We start from the raw sequence: 18630 nt of genomic DNA on the forward strand, positions 1-18630 counted from the left end.
CTCTTTCGTTCACAAATAGGTTACCGCTTTGTAAATTCACGTTGAAATACTCTTTCCCGTAGCTGGAGACCACACGCAGACCTCTGGTGTGCAGCTCGTGCACGTTGAGGTCGAAATCCTTGGCGATGTTCCCCAGCACGAAGCCTTTGTTCGCCTCCTCGTTCATGGAGAAGGACAGTTGCGCAGCGGGCGAGCCGGAAGCACAAAGAAGCAAAGCAAAGAACATCCAAAAATCCCGTCTTTGTTGACGCGTCCTCATCGTCAATGCGGCGAGAGATGAGCGGAATTCCGTTCTCATTTCTCCACATGGAGATAATTCCGCCCAATGCAGCGTTGCTGTCGCGCGGTTTCCGTGCGTCTCTGCGCGCCTTCTGCGCATCAACTATCGGCTCGTGACGATTTCTTTCTCCCCAGCCGGGGCGGAGCAAAACGACTGAGGGGCCGTCGAATACGCTCCTTCATATCTACGGTCTCCTGCGACCCCGTGTGGTCAATTTAAGGTGGTAAGTCTCTCTCTTTACAGTCACACGTGACAGAATGACGTCAAAACAACAACATTAACTTTCAAAATCACGTATTTAACCCTGGCAGCTGACAACACGTGGAAATATTTCATATCATCTTCCACTTTCGTGAATAGCATCTTCAGAACAACAACAAAAAACGACTGCTTAAACTTAAAACTAACTTCTTCCCATATGTTGTTGACGCCAAACAAAACAAACAAACATGTATCAATTCTAACGTTACTCTTACTGCTACCACCACTGCAACGTGTAATCATAATGATCACACTTAATTTGGAGTCACCGATGGTGTAAATTGTCGCTGTCAAACACGAAGCCCGGGGGCCACATCCGGCCCACCACATCGTTTTATGTGGCCCGCATGAGCAAATCATTTGCGTCAACTTGTCAAATTCTATACATCAAAATAAATAAATAGATAAATACAAATCAAATAAATACATCAGTTGATATAATGCAAGCATTCTTTGGTTACCAACCACCTTTTTACAGTAACGTGACTACAAAGTTGAACAAACTATTATCCCTGACTTCGTTCTGATTTCAGAACGACTGATCCATCAGTTTGTTGTGTATACGTAACGCAAAATGAAGCAGTTAAACGTTTATTTGATGGTTCCACAGTCACGACGGCCCTCCGGGGGAAACCGTACCGACCCCGTGACAAAAACGAGTTTGACACTCCTGCAAATCTTGCCTCCCCTGACTTCAGCCGGTGTGGTTTCAGTTCCCACTCAGTCACGGTGTGACTGCGATCGACTGATGCCCAGTCAACGGGGGCAGTCCGCCGTTCGCCTGTCGTAAACTGGCATCGGCTCCAGCTCCCCGCCGCTCTGAACGGGACCGGCCGGCGGCAGATACGAAACTGATGGATCGATTCCTAATCTGATACATGAGATGAAGAAGTCGCAAAAGTGTACCAACAGCAAGTCCAGCACCACGGACAGTGACATTTGAGTTGTTGTTTTCCAGCGCCAAGTAGAAAATGAGTGCTCGTGTCAAGCAAAGAATGGAAGTTCAGGACCACAGAGACGACCAGAGTCGAGCCAACATTACAAGGAACACACGAGGCCTTCGTGTGAAACCGACACCAGCCGGTTTATAGCAGCCTACAGCCTGAGTGCAAAATGCAGAGGAAAATCAAATTCGCTCCTCCATCTGTGATAGATTATGATTATTTGACGATTGTAAGCGTGATTCTTGTGCTTAGACATGTTTGAGACGAGCAATATGTTGTCACAACTACTGGGGAAGTTTGATATCAGCAACCGTGTTGTTACTTGTGTTCAAGCTATGATAGTTTATATGTTGCTATTAACCGTCAGACTAGAGGCAGTCAGGTATACGGAACAAAATATACAAATTGCCAGCCTACCTTCTCGCTATGAGGCAAAGTCTGAGTCCTGCCGAAGGTGTCCCCGCCGTGAATGCTGATGAGTTCCGCTTCCCCCGGCGGAAAGGGCGAGGGGAAGAGCACCAGGTCGCTCTTGAGCGTGTCCGAGCCCAAACACACGTCATACTGCTGAGTGGCTTGGGAGTAAGACCAGCTCCCGTCGGGGTGGGCGGCGATCATCGGGGCGCCGTCCGTCCGTCCGCGGCACTTGAAGGCCACGAAAGCCAGCAGGCTGAGCAGAAAGACGAGCGACACGGCCGCAATGGCGATGAGCAGATACAAGTGGAAACGGGAGAAGCTCTCCTCCTTTCTGGGCACGTGTCTGAACTGAGTGCGGATGTCGGCTGTGCTTTCCAGCACCAGCACATCAATAGACACAGTAGCCGACAGGGAGGCTTCTCCGTGATCGCACACCAACACCACCAAGGGGTGACTTTTCAGGTCATCGTCACTCATTCTCCTCTTGGTCCGAATCTCCCCGGTGCCGCTTCCGATCCGGAAGAGCTCGCCGCCGCCGCCGCCGCCTTTGGGCTCGGACAGGTGATAGGAGAGCAGCGCGTTGTATCCCGAGTCCGCGTCCACGGCCCTGATCTTGGCCACAAAGTAGCCCGCTTCGGCGGAATAGGGGACGCTCTCGCCGTTCGCCGAGCCGTGCTCGGAATAGGGCGGCAGGATGCCGGGACTGTTGTCGTTCTCGTCCAGGATGAAAACGTTGACGCTCGCCTCGCCGCTCAGCGGGGGAACGCCGCGATCTGCGGCCTGAACTTTGAACTCGAACGTCTTCAGCGCCTCGTAGTCGAACGACTGCAAAGTGACGATGTCGCCGCTCTCCGAGTCGATGTTTATCAATGAAGCCGTTTGTGTCGTTTTAAAAGAACTGTCAATCAAACGATAAGATGCTTTTCCGTTGTCAACCGAATCGGCGTCCGTCGTCGTCAAAGTGTAAATCGTCGTTCCGACCGGACTATTCTCCTTCACGTAAATATTAATTTCACGCTCGGCGAAACGAGGCGGATTGTCATTGACATCCGAAACTTGAACGTCGATGACTCGTGTGGCGGACCGAGCCGGCGTTCCTTCGTCAGTGGCGGCGAGTGTGACGAGATGCCGGGATGTTCGCTCTCGGTCAAGAGGCCCGGCAACCAACAGCGAGTAGTAATTTTTATAGTTCAACTTTAACATGAATGGCACAGATCCAACAACGAGGCACTTGGTCTGGCCATTTTGACCCCCATCCTTATCAGTAATCCTCACCATGGCAACGGCAGCGCCTATCTCGGCGTCCTCTTTCACAGGACTCATGAGAGACGACACGGTGATTTCCGGCGCGTTGTCATTGACGTCAATGACCTCCACTAAGACTTTGCTGTGCGCCAAGCGAGGAGGAACGCCTTTGTCCCGCACTTGAACGCCAATCTCGTAGGCTGGAGTGTCCTCATAATCAATATCACCTCGAACACTGATCTCGCCTGTATTTTCATCCAAGGCAAACACGTGGTCGGGGTGAAAACGCCCCCTTTCCGCAAACGAATAGGTCAGTTGCCCATTCACGCCATCGTCCAAATCGGTAGCGGAAAGCCTTAGCAACTGCGTGCCGATGTCTGCATTTTCAACAACTCGGACCTTGTAGAGAGACTGGCTGAACACAGGAGAATTGTCGTTGACATCAAGGACATTGATGAGGATTTGGATGGAGCCTGATTTGGGAGGTTTTCCTCCATCGATGGCAAGAAGCGTGAGGTCGACGACCGGCTGCTTTTCTCTGTCTAATGCTTTGTGCAGCAGTAACTCGGCAGATGCACTTCCGCCGTTGCTTTGCGCAGCCAAGACAAAGTATTCGTTCGGCTTTAATTGATACGTTTCCACCGAGTTGGCGCCCACGTCCGCGTCATGTGCGAGTGGCAGTGGATGCCTTTCCCCGAGAAAGTAATTTTCATACAAATCTATTGTTGCGGTTTGTTGACTGAAAACCGGAGCGTTGTCATTGACGTCATGAATCACAACCTCGATTTGGTGAAGCCTGCGCGGATGACTCAACGCGGCTTCGATATTTAAAGAACATTTCAACGCGTTGGGGCACAGCTCCTCCCTGTCTATTCTCTCGCTAACGACCAAGATTCCAGATTGCAGATTGACGTCGAAATATCGCTTTTTGTACGCGGAGTTGACGCGCAGCCCCGCGGCTTGGAGTTGCTGCACGCTGAGGTTGAAATCCTTGGCGAGATTTCCCACCGCGCTCCCTTTGTCTACCTCCTCCGAGATGGAGTAGGATATCTGAGCCGCGGTCCGGCCGCACACACAAAGCAGAGTGACAAAAAGGCCCCCGATGGTTCGCCACTGGTCCGGAGAAGCCATTCCTGCTCAACTCGACAACACCAATTCCGTTTTCCTTTGGTAAATATCCACAGGCAATGAAAACCAAAATACAAATGGATATCCTTCGACGTATCGCTTGCCGCTCCCGTTCGCTTCGCGTGGCTCGTCTGACTGTTAACCGGGTTGAGTCGACGCTGAACACTCCCCGTTCGTGACGTTTTTCGACGTCGGAGGAGTTTCTGCACGGCGGACGCAATTCTGTAGCACGGTCTCCGGCGACACCTTGTGACCGTTATGGGGAAATGCAGTTTGAAGTCAAATGGAGATGTTGAAATAATATGAGGAACGGGAACACACGCGAGCCGGCAACCCGCTTTACCCCTTTTTTTTTTTTTTTTTTTTTTGTTTCAATTCCGAATAATATCTAGGCTTAGAATATATATTTCCCCGTATTAGTTGTCTACTACGCCCCCATGCTTGTGTCTCCCTCTTCATTTCAAGGTACCCCACAGTATTTTAAGGAAGTGGGTTGAAATAAATCAGAACTATGGACAGCACTTGAGCACGCATGCATTTCAGGACCACGGAGAGCGTCTCAAGAGTTAGTTTACAAAAAAAAAAAAAAAAAAAAAAGAAACCTCATTTCAAAGCAGAGCTTTGAGAAAACAACTCCACTTTATGCTCGACTTCATCTGCAATTTGGCAACAGAGTACCGTCGCACAATGCTGTTATAGTTGATGCTGTAGTTGTCCAAAGGCGACTGAAGGCTCCGAAACAATCAAACTTCGCGTAAATGACCCCGTTGAACACATCATTGCCGCTCTGTCACATATTCCGAGTTAAAAATCACATGAATATTCATTTAGGGCTGCCCATGACATCAGACATCCTTTGACAAATGATACACAAATCCTGCAGTCCTCTTCGTCCTTCTCGCCGCAACCGAGCAAGGACCCTTGTGAGCTAAAACTATGCAAGTTCCAAACTCCATGCCACACGAGATCCCGAACTTGGAATCCGTGTGCCTTTCGAACACAGATCTTGAAGAAAGGCGTATATACTCAGAATAATACAAATAACTCCATGTCTGATCTGTATTAGTTCATTGCTCACGAAATCATTCTAAGTTAATTGTATTATAATATAAGTTCATCCCATTGATCTCTTTTATGTATATTTGAAGGACCTAACCTAATCCACATCTTTCATTTGTATTTTACAATCTTGAAAAGGTTTCTACATAGCTAGAATCGAATCGTACAAGTGGGACAATCAAGCTGCAAAACATTCTATTTTTAATTACTGTGTGAATCGCATGAGCGTTCGAGTTAATGGGATTTTCCTACCTTCTCGCTATGAGGCAAAGTCTGAGTCCTGCCGAAGGTGTCCCCGCCGTGAATGCTGATGAGTTCCGCTTCCCCCGGCGGAAAGGGCGAGGGGAAGAGCACCAGGTCGCTCTTGAGCGTGTCCGAGCCCAAACACACGTCATACTGCTGAGTGGCTTGGGAGTAAGACCAGCTCCCGTCGGGGTGGGCGGCGATCATCGGGGCGCCGTCCGTCCGTCCGCGGCACTTGAAGGCCACGAAAGCCAGCAGGCTGAGCAGAAAGACGAGCGACACGGCCGCAATGGCGATGAGCAGATACAAGTGGAAACGGGAGAAGCTCTCCTCCTTTCTGGGCACGTGTCTGAACTGAGTGCGGATGTCGGCTGTGCTTTCCAGCACCAGCACATCAATAGACACAGTAGCCGACAGGGAGGCTTCTCCGTGATCGCACACCAACACCACCAAGGGGTGACTTTTCAGGTCATCGTCACTCATTCTCCTCTTGGTCCGAATCTCCCCGGTGCCGCTTCCGATCCGGAAGAGCTCGTCGCCGCCGCCGCCGCCGCCTTTGGGCTCGGACAGGTGATAGGAGAGCAGCGCGTTGTATCCCGAGTCCGCGTCCACGGCCCTGATCTTGGCCACAAAGTAGCCCGCTTCGGCGGAATAGGGGACGCTCTCGCCGTTCGCCGAGCCGTGCTCGGAATAGGGCGGCAGGATGCCGGGACTGTTGTCGTTCTCGTCCAGGATGAAAACGTTGACGCTCGCCTCGCCGCTCAGCGGGGGAACGCCGCGGTCTGCGGCCTGAACCTTGAACTCCAACGTCTTCAGCGCCTCGTAGTCGAACGACTGCAAAGTGACGATGTCGCCGCTCTCCGAGTCGATGTTTAGCATCGTCGTTATCGGAATCGAGTCGGTGCTACTTTGCAGCAACGAGTAAGTCAGGCGCCCGTTTTGATGGACGTCGTCATCGACCGCAGTCACTTTATGTATCAGCGCTCCCGGCGGACTATTTTCTTTGATGTAAACATTAACGAGGGGCTCCGAGAAGCGAGGCTTGTTGTCGTTGACGTCTGAGACGTGCACGCGAATAACGCTGGTGCCGGACAGAGGTGGAGCGCCTTCGTCAATCGCCACAATCGTGATGTTATAGTCGCTTTGAGTCTCCCTGTCCAGCGGCCCATTGACTATTAACGAATAATAGTTTTGATAATTTGTGTCCAATTGAAAAGGAGTCTTATTTGCAATGGCAACTTTAACGACACCGTTGCTTCCTCCGTCGTTGTCCATGACGGAGACGAGAGCGACAGCGGTGCCGACCTCGGCATCCTCCTGAACTGTGCGCAGCAGTGACGTCACGCTCATCTCGGGAGCATTGTCATTGATGTCCTCCACTTCGACCAGCACTTTACAATCAGTGGACATGGGCGGATGACCTTTGTCTGTGGCCTGCGCGTGAATCTCAAAGGCAGAATTTGCTTCATAGTCAATTTTTCCTTTGACAAAAATGACGCCTGTTTTCGGATGAATTCCAAATAAATCTAGAACACGATCCTGCCCTTTACTCCTCAGTGAAAATTCGATTTCACCATTCGAGCCATCATCGGCGTCAGCTGCATTCAAGGCGATGACCGTTTTATTTCGCGGTGAGTTTTCAGCAATCCGCGTTTTATACAGAGAACTGCTAAACAAAGGAGGATTGTCGTTATTGTCTAAAACGTTGATCTGAATTTGACACGTGCCGGATTTGGGTGGATTCCCGCCGTCCACTGCGGTCACAGTCAGCGTAACGGAACGTTGTTTCTCTCGATCTAATGGCTTCTGCAGCACGAGCTTAGAAGCCACACTCTCGCCCCCTTTGCGCGAATCGAGAGAAAAATAATCATTCGGACTGATCGTGTACGCAGTCACACTATTCGTCCCAACGTCGAGATCCGACGCACCGATGAAACCAAAAGTCGCCCCGGGCAAAGTGCTCTCCGCGATGTGAATTGTCTGAACCTTCTCCAGGAAATACGGCGCATTGTCATTAATGTCGGCGATATTGATTTCCAGCCGATAGAGCTTTAAAGGTTTGTTGATAACCGCCTCGACATTGACGGTGCATGCTGCAGCCTGAGCGCACAGCTCCTCTCGGTCGACGCGCTCACTCACATAAAGAAAGCCAGTTTTCACATTCACCTCGAAATATTTCCTTTTTGAGCCACTCACAATCCGAAACGTGCGCTCGTCCAACTCGTGCACGTTGAGGTTGAAATCTTTGGCCACGTTTCCAACAAAGGTCCCCACCTTTGCCTCCTCGGAAACGGTGTAAGAGAGCTGTCCGTATGCCGCCGGGCAACAACAATCCAACAGAACAAAGGCCAAATAAATCCTCAGTGAGCTCCGTGTCGTCTTCCTCGACATTGTTGCATCCGACGTGAATTGACCAGTAAGGGAAGCGTCCTCCACGTCCTCTCTATGATTCTTCATTTTAGTGAAAGGACAGAATGTGATTTTAGCAGAAAGCGAGCGACGCGCTGTCGCACTCGTCCGTCCACCCCACCGTTTTGTGACAAAGCCGGAATAAACGCACAGTCGCCTTCATTTGGGCGGAGTCCGACGGACTTTGAGCATGTGATGGTCTCGACTGCCCTCGTGTGGCCGCTTGCCTTAACTGTAAGAGCTGCAAGGTGTACTCAATACTGTCCTGTGTCAATTTCATGGCACGTGAACGTTCAAGTTCACACACAGATGACGTCAACATTGATCAAAGCCAGCCCGTGTCTCGTCACCGGCAAAAGTGCACAAACGGGGAAATCATTTTGAGACAATGTCCGAAAGGAATTCAGCAGCGAAGATGATGAAGTAGTTGAGGCAAAAAAACAAAACAAAACTATGATTTCATTTTTGCTGAAAACAGTACTAAGAAACTTTGAAGTTTCAGGACCATGGACAGACGCATGTATGCTGCTGCGCTCTCCAAACAAGGAACCGGCAACAGCTCCATTCACTTCCATCATGGAACCGCGTGCATCTGAAACCAGTTTCCCAACATTTACACAAGGAAAGGTCGCACGGCACAACGCCGTAAACAGGGTCGCAAAAAGCACACATCCTGAAAGAATGAGGATCTTGTCTCCGTGTACGACAGTTTACAATCTGGCCCTGTTGGCTTGAGCACCAAACTAATCTGTTGTGTGAAGAGCAAAAGGTGGCTACACAGATTCATTGGACTGGAATGCCAGTCACGATACATCATTGGCGCAAATAGATGCACAAATATATGTTTGTCATGAATCAATCATTTTCAGACCACTTGAGTGCAATTGCATGATTTCCTGTGGCAGCCCTGATGATCGCTCACGGCGCGTGCACGAAGGTGCCACAACCTCCTGGCTGAATCACTGCCTGAAACCATGCGCCCCCCCCCCCACACACACACACACAACGATGGAGCTCCAGGAAATATAACTTAGTTTCATCTTTTAGCAATCATTATTGCAGAAACTGTTGCATTTCCCTCCTCCTTGTGTCTGTCCCATGGCTTTACAGTTAAGTTCAAGAAATACACTATCGTCTTCTTACCTTCTCGCTATGAGGCAAAGTCTGAGTCCTGCCGAAGGTGTCCCCGCCGTGAATGCTGATGAGTTCCGCTTCCCCCGGCGGAAAGGGCGAGGGGAAGAGCACCAGGTCGCTCTTGAGCGTGTCCGAGCCCAAACACACGTCATACTGCTGAGTGGCTTGGGAGTAAGACCAGCTCCCGTCGGGGTGGGCGGCGATCATCGGGGCGCCGTCCGTCCGTCCGCGGCACTTGAAGGCCACGAAAGCCAGCAGGCTGAGCAGAAAGACGAGCGACACGGCCGCAATGGCGATGAGCAGATACAAGTGGAAACGGGAGAAGCTCTCCTCCTTTCTGGGCACGTGTCTGAACTGAGTGCGGATGTCGGCTGTGCTTTCCAGCACCAGCACATCAATAGACACAGTAGCCGACAGGGAGGCTTCTCCGTGATCGCACACCAACACCACCAAGGGGTGACTTTTCAGGTCATCGTCACTCATTCTCCTCTTGGTCCGAATCTCCCCGGTGCCGCTTCCGATCCGGAAGAGCTCGCCGCCGCCGCCGCCGCCGCCTTTGGGCTCGGACAGGTGATAGGAGAGCAGCGCGTTGTATCCCGAGTCCGCGTCCACGGCCCTGATCTTGGCCACAAAGTAGCCCGCTTCGGCGGAATAGGGGACGCTCTCGCCGTTCGCCGAGCCGTGCTCGGAATAGGGCGGCAGGATGCCGGGACTGTTGTCGTTCTCGTCCAGGATGAAAACGTTGACGCTCGCCTCGCCGCTCAGCAGCGGAACGCCGCGGTCTGCGGCCTGAACCTTGAACTCCAACGTCTTCAGCGTCTCGTAGTCGAACGACTGCAAAGTGACGATGTCGCCGCTCTCCGAGTCGATGCTTAGCATCGTCGTTATCGGAATCGAGTCGGTGCTACTTTGCAGCAACGAGTAAGTCAGGCGCCCGTTTTGATCGACGTCGTCATCGACCGCAGTCACTTTATGTATCAGCGCTCCCGGCGGACTATTTTCTTTGATGTAAACATTAACGAGGGGCTCCGAGAAGCGAGGCTTGTTGTCGTTGACGTCTGAGACGTGCACGCGAATAACGCTGGTGCCGGACAGAGGCGGAGCGCCTTCGTCGCTTGCGATGATGCTGACGTTGTACGCAGATACGCTCTCTCTGTCGAGAGGACCGCCGACAACCAAGGAAAAGGAGTTCTTATAATTGGACTCCAGTTTAAAAGGCGCATTATTCTTCATTCGACAGTGCACCAAACCGTTTTTTTCCGCCATCTTTGTCCAGCACAGACACAATTGCAATGGCGGTGCCGATTGTCGCGTCTTCTTTCACTGTGCTCATCAAAGATGTCACTGAAATTTCAGGGGCATTGTCATTGACATCGAAAACCTCGATCAGCAATTTGGCGTGAGAGGTTAACGGAGATGAGCCGCCATCACTGGCTCGTATTCGGAGTTCAAATGCATTTGTTTGTTCAAAGTCAATATTTTCCTTCGTTCTTACTGTTCCACTTTTTTCATCAATAAAAAACATATTTGTTTCTTCCACTCGTCCTCCTGCACTGAAAGAATAGAACACTTGTCCATTTTCTCCCGCATCTAAATCAGTCGCATTTAACGTTATTATTGATGTGCCAATCGCAATATTCTCATGTACACTCGCTTTGTACAGATTTTGATTAAATACAGGAGCATTGTCGTTGCTATCTAACACATTGACAACAATGGTCATCGTGCCCGATTTTGCCGGCGTTCCTCCATCAATTGCCGTCAACGTGAGTGTGATCACGGCCTGTTTTTCTCGGTCCAAAAGCTTCTGCAGCACTAATTCTGGCGTCACACTTTCGCCTTTCTGCGCCTCAAGAGAGAAATGTTCATTCTGGCTGAGCTTGTATGAATTGACGGAATTCTTACCCACGTCTGCATCATGAGCTGCGTGCAGAGGAAATTTCGATCCTATTGCTGTAGTTTCACTAATGTTTAGCACCTGTGCATGGCTAGAAAATACTGGATAATTGTCATTTCCATCTAATATTGTTATTTCAATACGGTACAATCTTAACGGATTACTAATCATGGCTTCTACGCCGAGGGAACACTTGGCTTGTTTTCTGCACAGTTCCTCTCGGTCGATTCTCTCACTCACGAAGAGGACACCAGTCTTGAGGTCGACCTCGAAATATTTCCTCTGGGTTCCCGCAACGATCTGCAACATGCGGGACTCCAAATCCCGCACGCTGAGGCTCAAATCCTTGGCGATGTTTCCCACGACGGTCCCCGCATTCACCTCCTCCGCCACGGAGTAAGAGAGCTGGCCGCACACGGCTTCCCAGTAACACTCCAGCAGCACGAAGAGCAAATACATCCGCACAGAGCTCCATCTGCCCGCCGCACGCGTCATTCCAGACACGAGCTAGAAATGCTGCCAAAAGATTTCCCACCGAAGATGAAGGAAAAAGCCAAACCAAGTCCGTGGAGCGATCCCCGTCGCATCGGTCTCTTTCACCGTCTGAGCTTCTTTGTTCCACTGACGACAAACATCACGCACATTTGGGAGGAGCCCCGCGCCGCGGACGAGGCTGCTCCAATGCCACGGTCCACTCTGTCCTCTAGTGGACGTTCGGGTCAACTACAACCAACTTCTCACACTATTTGCAGTGACGGACAGTGTCAATTCAATCCACGAAACTCGATAACAACAATAATAATAATAAATAACAAGACAGCAACAACAAAAAGTTGCCGTAGTTTCCCCCCAAAAAATCTTCCCTTCATGTAGAAGACTATAGTTGGTCCAATTACAACAATGAGAACAAGAGATCGAACTTTTTCAGCAATTCTAATGGACATATTTCTAAACCTGTAGATAAATATATGAATATTTAATTCTGACACAAAAAAAAAAAATAATAATAATAATTTCGAGCCACCCATTAAAAATGTTTGAGAACCATGGACAGCGCATCCCAAAGTGCGACTACTTGTCATGCTCCGCCGCAGGTCAATATATTCTTCCATGTCCTGTCATCGTCACATGACATAAATGGATTGAAAGTTGCAATTCAATCTTTGTCCTTGCGTCATCAAAGAGTGACTCCACATTTCAAACCCTCACGATGACGTCGTCAGTGCTGCAGAAAACCGGCTCAATCTTTCGCATTGCATCGTTCAACGTTTCTGAGATTGTTCGTACCCTCCTCGCAATGAACACCAAAAGTCAGTTATGGCATGAATAGTTTCTCCCAGTGAATGTGGAGTTATAGCGTGACTACTGTTCAAGACGGTAAACTTGCGCAAGACACCTGAATGAAATTACAGTCCCCTCCAAAAGTATTGGAACGGCAAGGACAATTCCTTTGTTTTTGTTGCATACTGAAGACATTTGGGTATCAGATCAAAAGATGAAAATGAGGCGACAGTTCCCAATTCCAGCTTTCATGTCCTGCTATTTAGATCGAGATGTGTTAACCAACCTTTTGTTTGAAGCCGCCCACTTTTCGAGTGAGCAAAAGTATTGGAACAGACATGATTCAATGAACTTCAAGTGAATAATATTTCATATTTGGTGGCGTAACCCTTACTTGCAATAACTGCATCAAGCCTGCGCAGACTGTCGCTTTCTTCATTTGAAATGCTTTTCCAGGCCTTTACTGCAGCCTCTTTCGGTTCTTGTTGGTTTCTGGGGGTTTCTCCCTTTAGGCTCCACTTCAGGAGGTAACATGCATGCTCAATTGGGTTAAGGTCTGGTGACTGACTTGACCAGTCAAAGACATTCCACTTTTTCCCTCTGATAAAGTCCTTTGTTGTGTTGGGTCATTGTCTTGTTGCATGACGAAGCTTCTCCCGATTAGTTTGGATGCATTTTTCTGTAAATTGCCAGACAAAATGGTTTTGTAGACTTGAGAATTCATTCTGCTGCTACCATCATGAGTTACATGTAGTGAGCCCGTTCAAGCCATGAATTGACCTCCACCATGCTTCACAGATGACCTTGTGTGTTTTGAATCATAAGCAGATCATTTTTTTCTCCATACTTTGGCCTTTCCATCACTTTGGTAGGGGTTAATCTTGGTCTCATCAGTCCATAAAACTTTGTTCCAAAACCTTTGTGGCTCCTCTCTGTACTACTTTGCAAAAATCCTATCTGGCCTTCAATTTCTTTTTACTGATGAGAGGTTTGCATCTTGCGTTATGGCCTAAATGTCTAGAAGTTTACAGAAAAATGCATCCAAACTAATTGGGAGAAGCTTCATCATGCAACAAGACAATGACCCAAAACACACTGCCAACACAACAAAGGACTTCATCAGGAGGAAAAAGTGGAAGGTGTTTGACTGGCCAAGTCAGTCACCAGACCTTAACCCCATAGAGCATGCATTTTACCTCCTGAAGAGGAGCCTGAAGGGAGAAACCCCCAGAAACCAACAAGAACTGAAAGAGGCTGCAGAAAAGGCCTGGAAAAGCATTTCAAATGAAGAATGCGACAGACAGTCTGGTGAAGTCAATGGGTGGCAGGCTTGATGCCATTATTGCAAGTAAGGGTTATGCCACCAAATATGAAATATTATTCACTTGAAGTTCATTGAATCATGTCTGTTCCAATACTTTTGCTCACTTGAAAAGTGGGTGTCCTCAAACAAACGGTGCTCTGTCCTCAGTTGTTCAACATATCTAGATGAACATACCATGAAATAAAAGCTGGACTTCAGACTTTGTCTCATATTCATCTTTTGATACGAAAACCAAATGTCCCCAGTATACAAGCAAAACAAAGCAATTGACCTTGCTGTTCCAATACTTTCGGAGGGGACTGTCCATCTCAAGATGTAAATTCATTCACGTACACAATCCTGATGATGTGTCGAAAAGAAAGCACCTTTTCAGGACCACGGACAACAAGCTAGTAGTAGTTCACGTAGAAACCTTCCTGAGTGATGCGTAAAAGCCGCCATGTATGTCAACGGGTACAAACTCTTTCATCGAAGGATGTCACCTTTACAGATGTCAACAGATTCAAATGTTAAGTACTCAGCGTCACATTTGTGTCATCGTTCCACAGCGTACATTGACAACACACGATAATTGAACCGTTCCACACTTTTCCCTTCCCGGAACAAGTTACGTCAAGATTATGGGCTGTCGTCGCGATAAATGAGGTCACAGGTGCGATTCGTAGTCGAGCAGCTTGACAGAAAGCAATGCGGAAATTCAACGGCTTCAAAGTCACTTTTCAAAAGACCACGAGAACTTCGTGCTTCATGTGAGTTGCACTGTTGGCGACACGTGAATGCGCACGACATCAACACGTGACGAGAAATACAAAGAACCTCGGAAGACAAAAACATTGCCAGCCTACCTTCTCGCTATGAGGCAAAGTCTGAGTCCTGCCGAAGGTGTCCCCGCCGTGAATGCTGATGAGTTCCGCTTCCCCCGGCGGAAAGGGCGAGGGGAAGAGCACCAGGTCGCTCTTGAGCGTGTCCGAGCCCAAACACACGTCATACTGCTGAGTGGCTTGGGAGTAAGACCAGCTCCCGTCGGGGTGGGCGGCGATCATCGGGGCGCCGTCCGTCCGCCCGCGGCACTTGAAGGCCACGAAAGCCAGCAGGCTGAGCAGAAAGACGAGCGACACGGCCGCAATGGCGATGAGCAGATACAAGTGGAAACGGGAGAAGCTCTCCTCCTTTCTGGGCACGTGTCTGAACTGAGTGCGGATGTCGGCTGTGCTTTCCAGCACCAGCACATCAATAGACACAGTAGCCGACAGGGAGGCTTCTCCGTGATCGCACACCAACACCACCAAGGGGTGACTTTTCAGGTCATCGTCACTCATTCTCCTCTTGGTCCGAATCTCCCCGGTGCCGCTTCCGATCCGGAAGAGCTCGCCGCCGCCGCCGCCGCCGCCTTTGGGCTCGGACAGGTGATAGGAGAGCAGCGCGTTGTATCCCGAGTCCGCGTCCACGGCCCTGATCTTGGCCACAAAGTAGCCCGCTTCGGCGGAATAGGGGACGCTCTCGCCGTTCGCCGAGCCGTGCTCGGAATAGGGCGGCAGGATGCCGGGACTGTTGTCGTTCTCGTCCAGGATGAAAACGTTGACGCTCGCCTCGCCGCTGAGCGGGGGAACGCCGCGGTCTGCGGCCTGAACCTTGAACTCCAACGTCTTCAGCGTCTCGTAGTCGAACGACTGCAAAGTGACGATGTCGCCGCTCTCCGAGTCGATGTTTAGCATCGTCGTTATCGGAATCGAGTCGGTGCTACTTTGCAGCAACGAGTAAGTCAGGCGCCCGTTTTGATCGACGTCGTCATCGACCGCAGTCACTTTATGTATCAGCGCTCCCGGCGGACTATTTTCTTTGATGTAAACATTAACGAGGGGCTCCGAGAAGCGAGGCTTGTTGTCGTTGACGTCTGAGACGTGCACGCGAATAACGCTGGTGCCGGACAGAGGCGGAGCGCCTTCGTCGCTTGCGATGATGCTGACGTTGTACGCAGATACGCTCTCTCTGTCGAGAGGACCGCCGACAACCAAGGAAAAGGAGTTCTTATAATTGGACTCCAGTTTAAAAGGCGCATTATTCTTCATTCGACAGTGCACCAAACCGTTTTTTCCGCCATCTTTGTCCAGCACAGACACAATTGCAATGGCGGTGCCGATTGTCGCGTCTTCTTTCACTGTGCTCATCAAAGATGTCACTGAAATTTCAGGGGCATTGTCATTGACATCGAAAACCTCGATCAGCAATTTGGCGTGAGAGGTTAACGGAGATGAGCCGCCATCACTGGCTTGTATTCGGAGTTCAAATGCATTTGTTTGTTCAAAGTCAATATTTTCCTTCGTTCTTACTGTTCCACTTTTTTCATCAATAAAAAACATATTTGTTTCTTCCACTCGTCCTCCTGCACTGAAAGAATAGAACACTTGTCCATTTTCTCCCGCATCTAAATCAGTCGCATTTAACGTTATTATGGATGTGCCAATCGCAATATTCTCATGTACACTCGCTTTGTACAGATTTTGACTAAATACAGGAGCATTGTCGTTGCTATCTAACACGTTGACAACAATGGTCATCGTGCCCGATTTTGCCGGCGTTCCTCCATCAATTGCCGTCAACGTGAGTGTGATCACGGCCTGTTTTTCTCGGTCCAAAAGCTTCTGCAGCACTAATTCTGGCGTCACACTTTCGCCTTTCTGCGCCTCAAGAGAGAAATGTTCATTCTGGCTGAGCTTGTATGAATTGACGGAATTCTTACCCACGTCTGCATCATGAGCTGCGTGCAGAGGAAATTTCGATCCTATTGCTGTAGTTTCACTAATGTTTAGCACCTGTGCATGGCTAGAAAATACTGGATAATTGTCATTTCCATCTAATATTGTTATTTCAATACGGTACAATCTTAACGGATTACTAATCATGGCTTCTACGCCGAGGGAACACTTGGCTTGTTTTCTGCACAGTTCCTCTCGGTCGATTCTCTCACTCACGAAGAGGACACCAGTCTTGAGGTCGACCTCGAAATATTTCCTCTGGGTTCCCGCAACGATCTGCAACATGCGGGACTCCAAATCCCGCACGCTGAGGCTCAAATCCTTGGCGATGTTTCCCACGACGGTCCCCGCATTCACCTCCTCCGCCACGGAGTAAGAGAGCTGGCCGCACACGGCTTCCCAGTAACACTCCAGCAGCACGAAGAGCAAATACATCCGCACAGAGCTCCATCTGCCCGCCGCACGCGTCATTCCAGACACGAGCTAGAAATGCTGCCAAAAGATTTCCCACCGAAGATGAAGGAAAAAGCCAAACCAAGTCCGTGGAGCGATCCCCGTCGCATCGGTCTCTTTCACCGTCTGAGCTTCTTTGTTCCACTGACGACAAACATCACGCACATTTGGGAGGAGCCCCGCGCCGCGGACGAGGCTGCTCCAATGCCACGGTCCACTCTGTCCTCTAGTGGACGTTCGGGTCAACTACAACCAACTTCTCACACTATTTGCAGTGACGGACAGTGTCAATTCAATCCACGAAACTCGATAACAACAATAATAATAATAAATAACAAGACAGCAACAACAAAAAGTTGCCGTAGTTTCCCCCCCAAAAATCTTCCCTTCATGTAGAAGACTATAGTAGGTCCAATTACAACAATGAGAACAAGAGATCGAACTTTTTCAGCAATTCTAATGGACATATTTCTAAACCTGTAGATAAATATATGAATATTTAATTCTGACACAAAAAAAAAATAATAATAATTTCGAGCCACCCATTAAAAATGTTTGAGAACCATGGACAGCGCATCTCAAAGTGCGACTACTTGTCATGCTCCGCCGCAGGTCAATATATTCTTCCATGTACTGTCATCGTCACATGACATAAATGGATTGAAAGTTGCAATTCAATCTTTGTCCTTGCGTCATCAAAGAGTGACTCCACATTTCAAACCCTCACGATGACGTCGTCAGTGCTGCAGAAAACCGGCTCAATCTTTCGCATTGCATCGTTCAACGTTTCTGAGATTGTTCGTACCCTCCTCACAATGAACACCAAAAGTCAGTTATGGCATGAATATTTTCTCCCAGTGAATGTGGAGTTATAGCGTGACTACTGTTCAAGACGGTAAACTTGCGCAAGACACCTGAATGAAATTACAGTCCCCTCCAAAAGTATTGGAACGGCAAGGACAATTCCTTTGTTTTTGTTTTTTTTGTTGCATACTGAAGACATTTGGCTATCAGATCAAAAGATGAAAATGAGGCGACAGTTCACAATTCCAGCTTTCATTTCATGGTATTTACATTTAGATGTGTTAACCAACTCAGGACGGAGCACCTTTTGTTTGAAGCCGCCCACTTTTCGAGTGAGCAAAAGTATTGGAACAGACATGATTCAATGAACTGCAAGTGAATAATATTTCATATTTGGTGGCGTAACCATTACTTGCAATAACTGCATCAAGCCTGCGCAGACTGTCGCATTCTTCATTTGAAATGCTTTTCCAGGCCTGTACTGCAGCCTCTTTCCGTTCTTGTTGGTTTCTGGGGGTTTCTCCCTTTAGGCTCCACTTCAGGAGGTAACATGCATGCTCAATTGGGTTAAAGTCTGGTGACTGACTTGACCAGTCAAAGACATTCCACTTTTTCCCTCTGATAAAGTCCTTTGTTGTGTTGGGTCATTGTCTTGTTGCATGACGAAGCTTCTCCCGATTAGTTTGGATGCATTTTTCTGTAAATTGCCAGACAAAATGGTTTTGTAGACTTGAGAATTCATTCTGCTGCTCCCATCATGAGTTACATGTAGTGAGCCCGTTCAAGCCATGAATTGACCTCCACCATGCTTCACAGATGACCTTGTGTGTTTTGAATCATAAGCAGATCATTTTTTTCTCCATACTTTGGCCTTTCCATCACTTTGGTAGGGGTTAATCTTGGTCTCATCAGTCCATAAAACTTTGTTCCAAAACCTTTGTGGCTCCTCTTTGTAGTTCTTTGCAAAAATCCAATCTGGCCTTCAATTTCTTTTTACT

General features: G+C 48.9%; 5 protein-coding genes and 1 pseudogene across 19 annotated transcripts in view; 2 read left to right on the forward strand and 4 right to left on the reverse strand.

Moving 5' to 3' along the window:
* LOC133485187 (protocadherin alpha-8-like) overlaps window positions 1-280 on the forward strand; it is a 2598-nt gene extending 2318 nt beyond the window's left edge. Inside the window, exon 2 of the mRNA XM_061788601.1 lies at window positions 63-280. Within this exon, the coding sequence (XP_061644585.1) occupies window positions 63-280 (218 nt within the window). The remainder of the gene's footprint in view (window positions 1-62) is intronic.
* LOC133484589 (protocadherin alpha-C2-like) overlaps window positions 1-18630 on the forward strand; it is a 285315-nt gene that overhangs the window by 65812 nt on the left and 200873 nt on the right. The gene's annotated exons all lie outside the window — the stretch shown is intronic.
* On the reverse strand, window positions 1864-4811 carry LOC133485188 (protocadherin alpha-8-like). The gene has a single exon (XM_061788602.1). It carries the CDS (start codon window positions 4273-4275, stop codon window positions 1864-1866), a length of 2412 nt encoding a protein of 803 aa, XP_061644586.1. The 5' UTR covers window positions 4276-4811.
* LOC133484595 (protocadherin alpha-3-like) lies at window positions 5518-8124 on the reverse strand. Its single transcript, XM_061787445.1, has one exon. The coding sequence runs from the start codon at window positions 8029-8031 to the stop codon at window positions 5566-5568; it is 2466 nt and encodes an 821-aa protein (XP_061643429.1). The 5' UTR covers window positions 8032-8124; the 3' UTR covers window positions 5518-5565.
* On the reverse strand, window positions 9068-11988 carry LOC133484600 (protocadherin alpha-4-like; annotated as a pseudogene).
* On the reverse strand, window positions 13735-17253 carry LOC133485059 (protocadherin alpha-4-like). The gene has a single exon (XM_061788396.1). The coding sequence runs from the start codon at window positions 16844-16846 to the stop codon at window positions 14408-14410; it is 2439 nt and encodes an 812-aa protein (XP_061644380.1). The 5' UTR covers window positions 16847-17253; the 3' UTR covers window positions 13735-14407.

Source organism: Phyllopteryx taeniolatus, chromosome 10 (genome assembly GCF_024500385.1).
Source record: "Phyllopteryx taeniolatus isolate TA_2022b chromosome 10, UOR_Ptae_1.2, whole genome shotgun sequence".
NCBI lineage: Eukaryota > Metazoa > Chordata > Actinopteri > Syngnathiformes > Syngnathidae > Phyllopteryx > Phyllopteryx taeniolatus.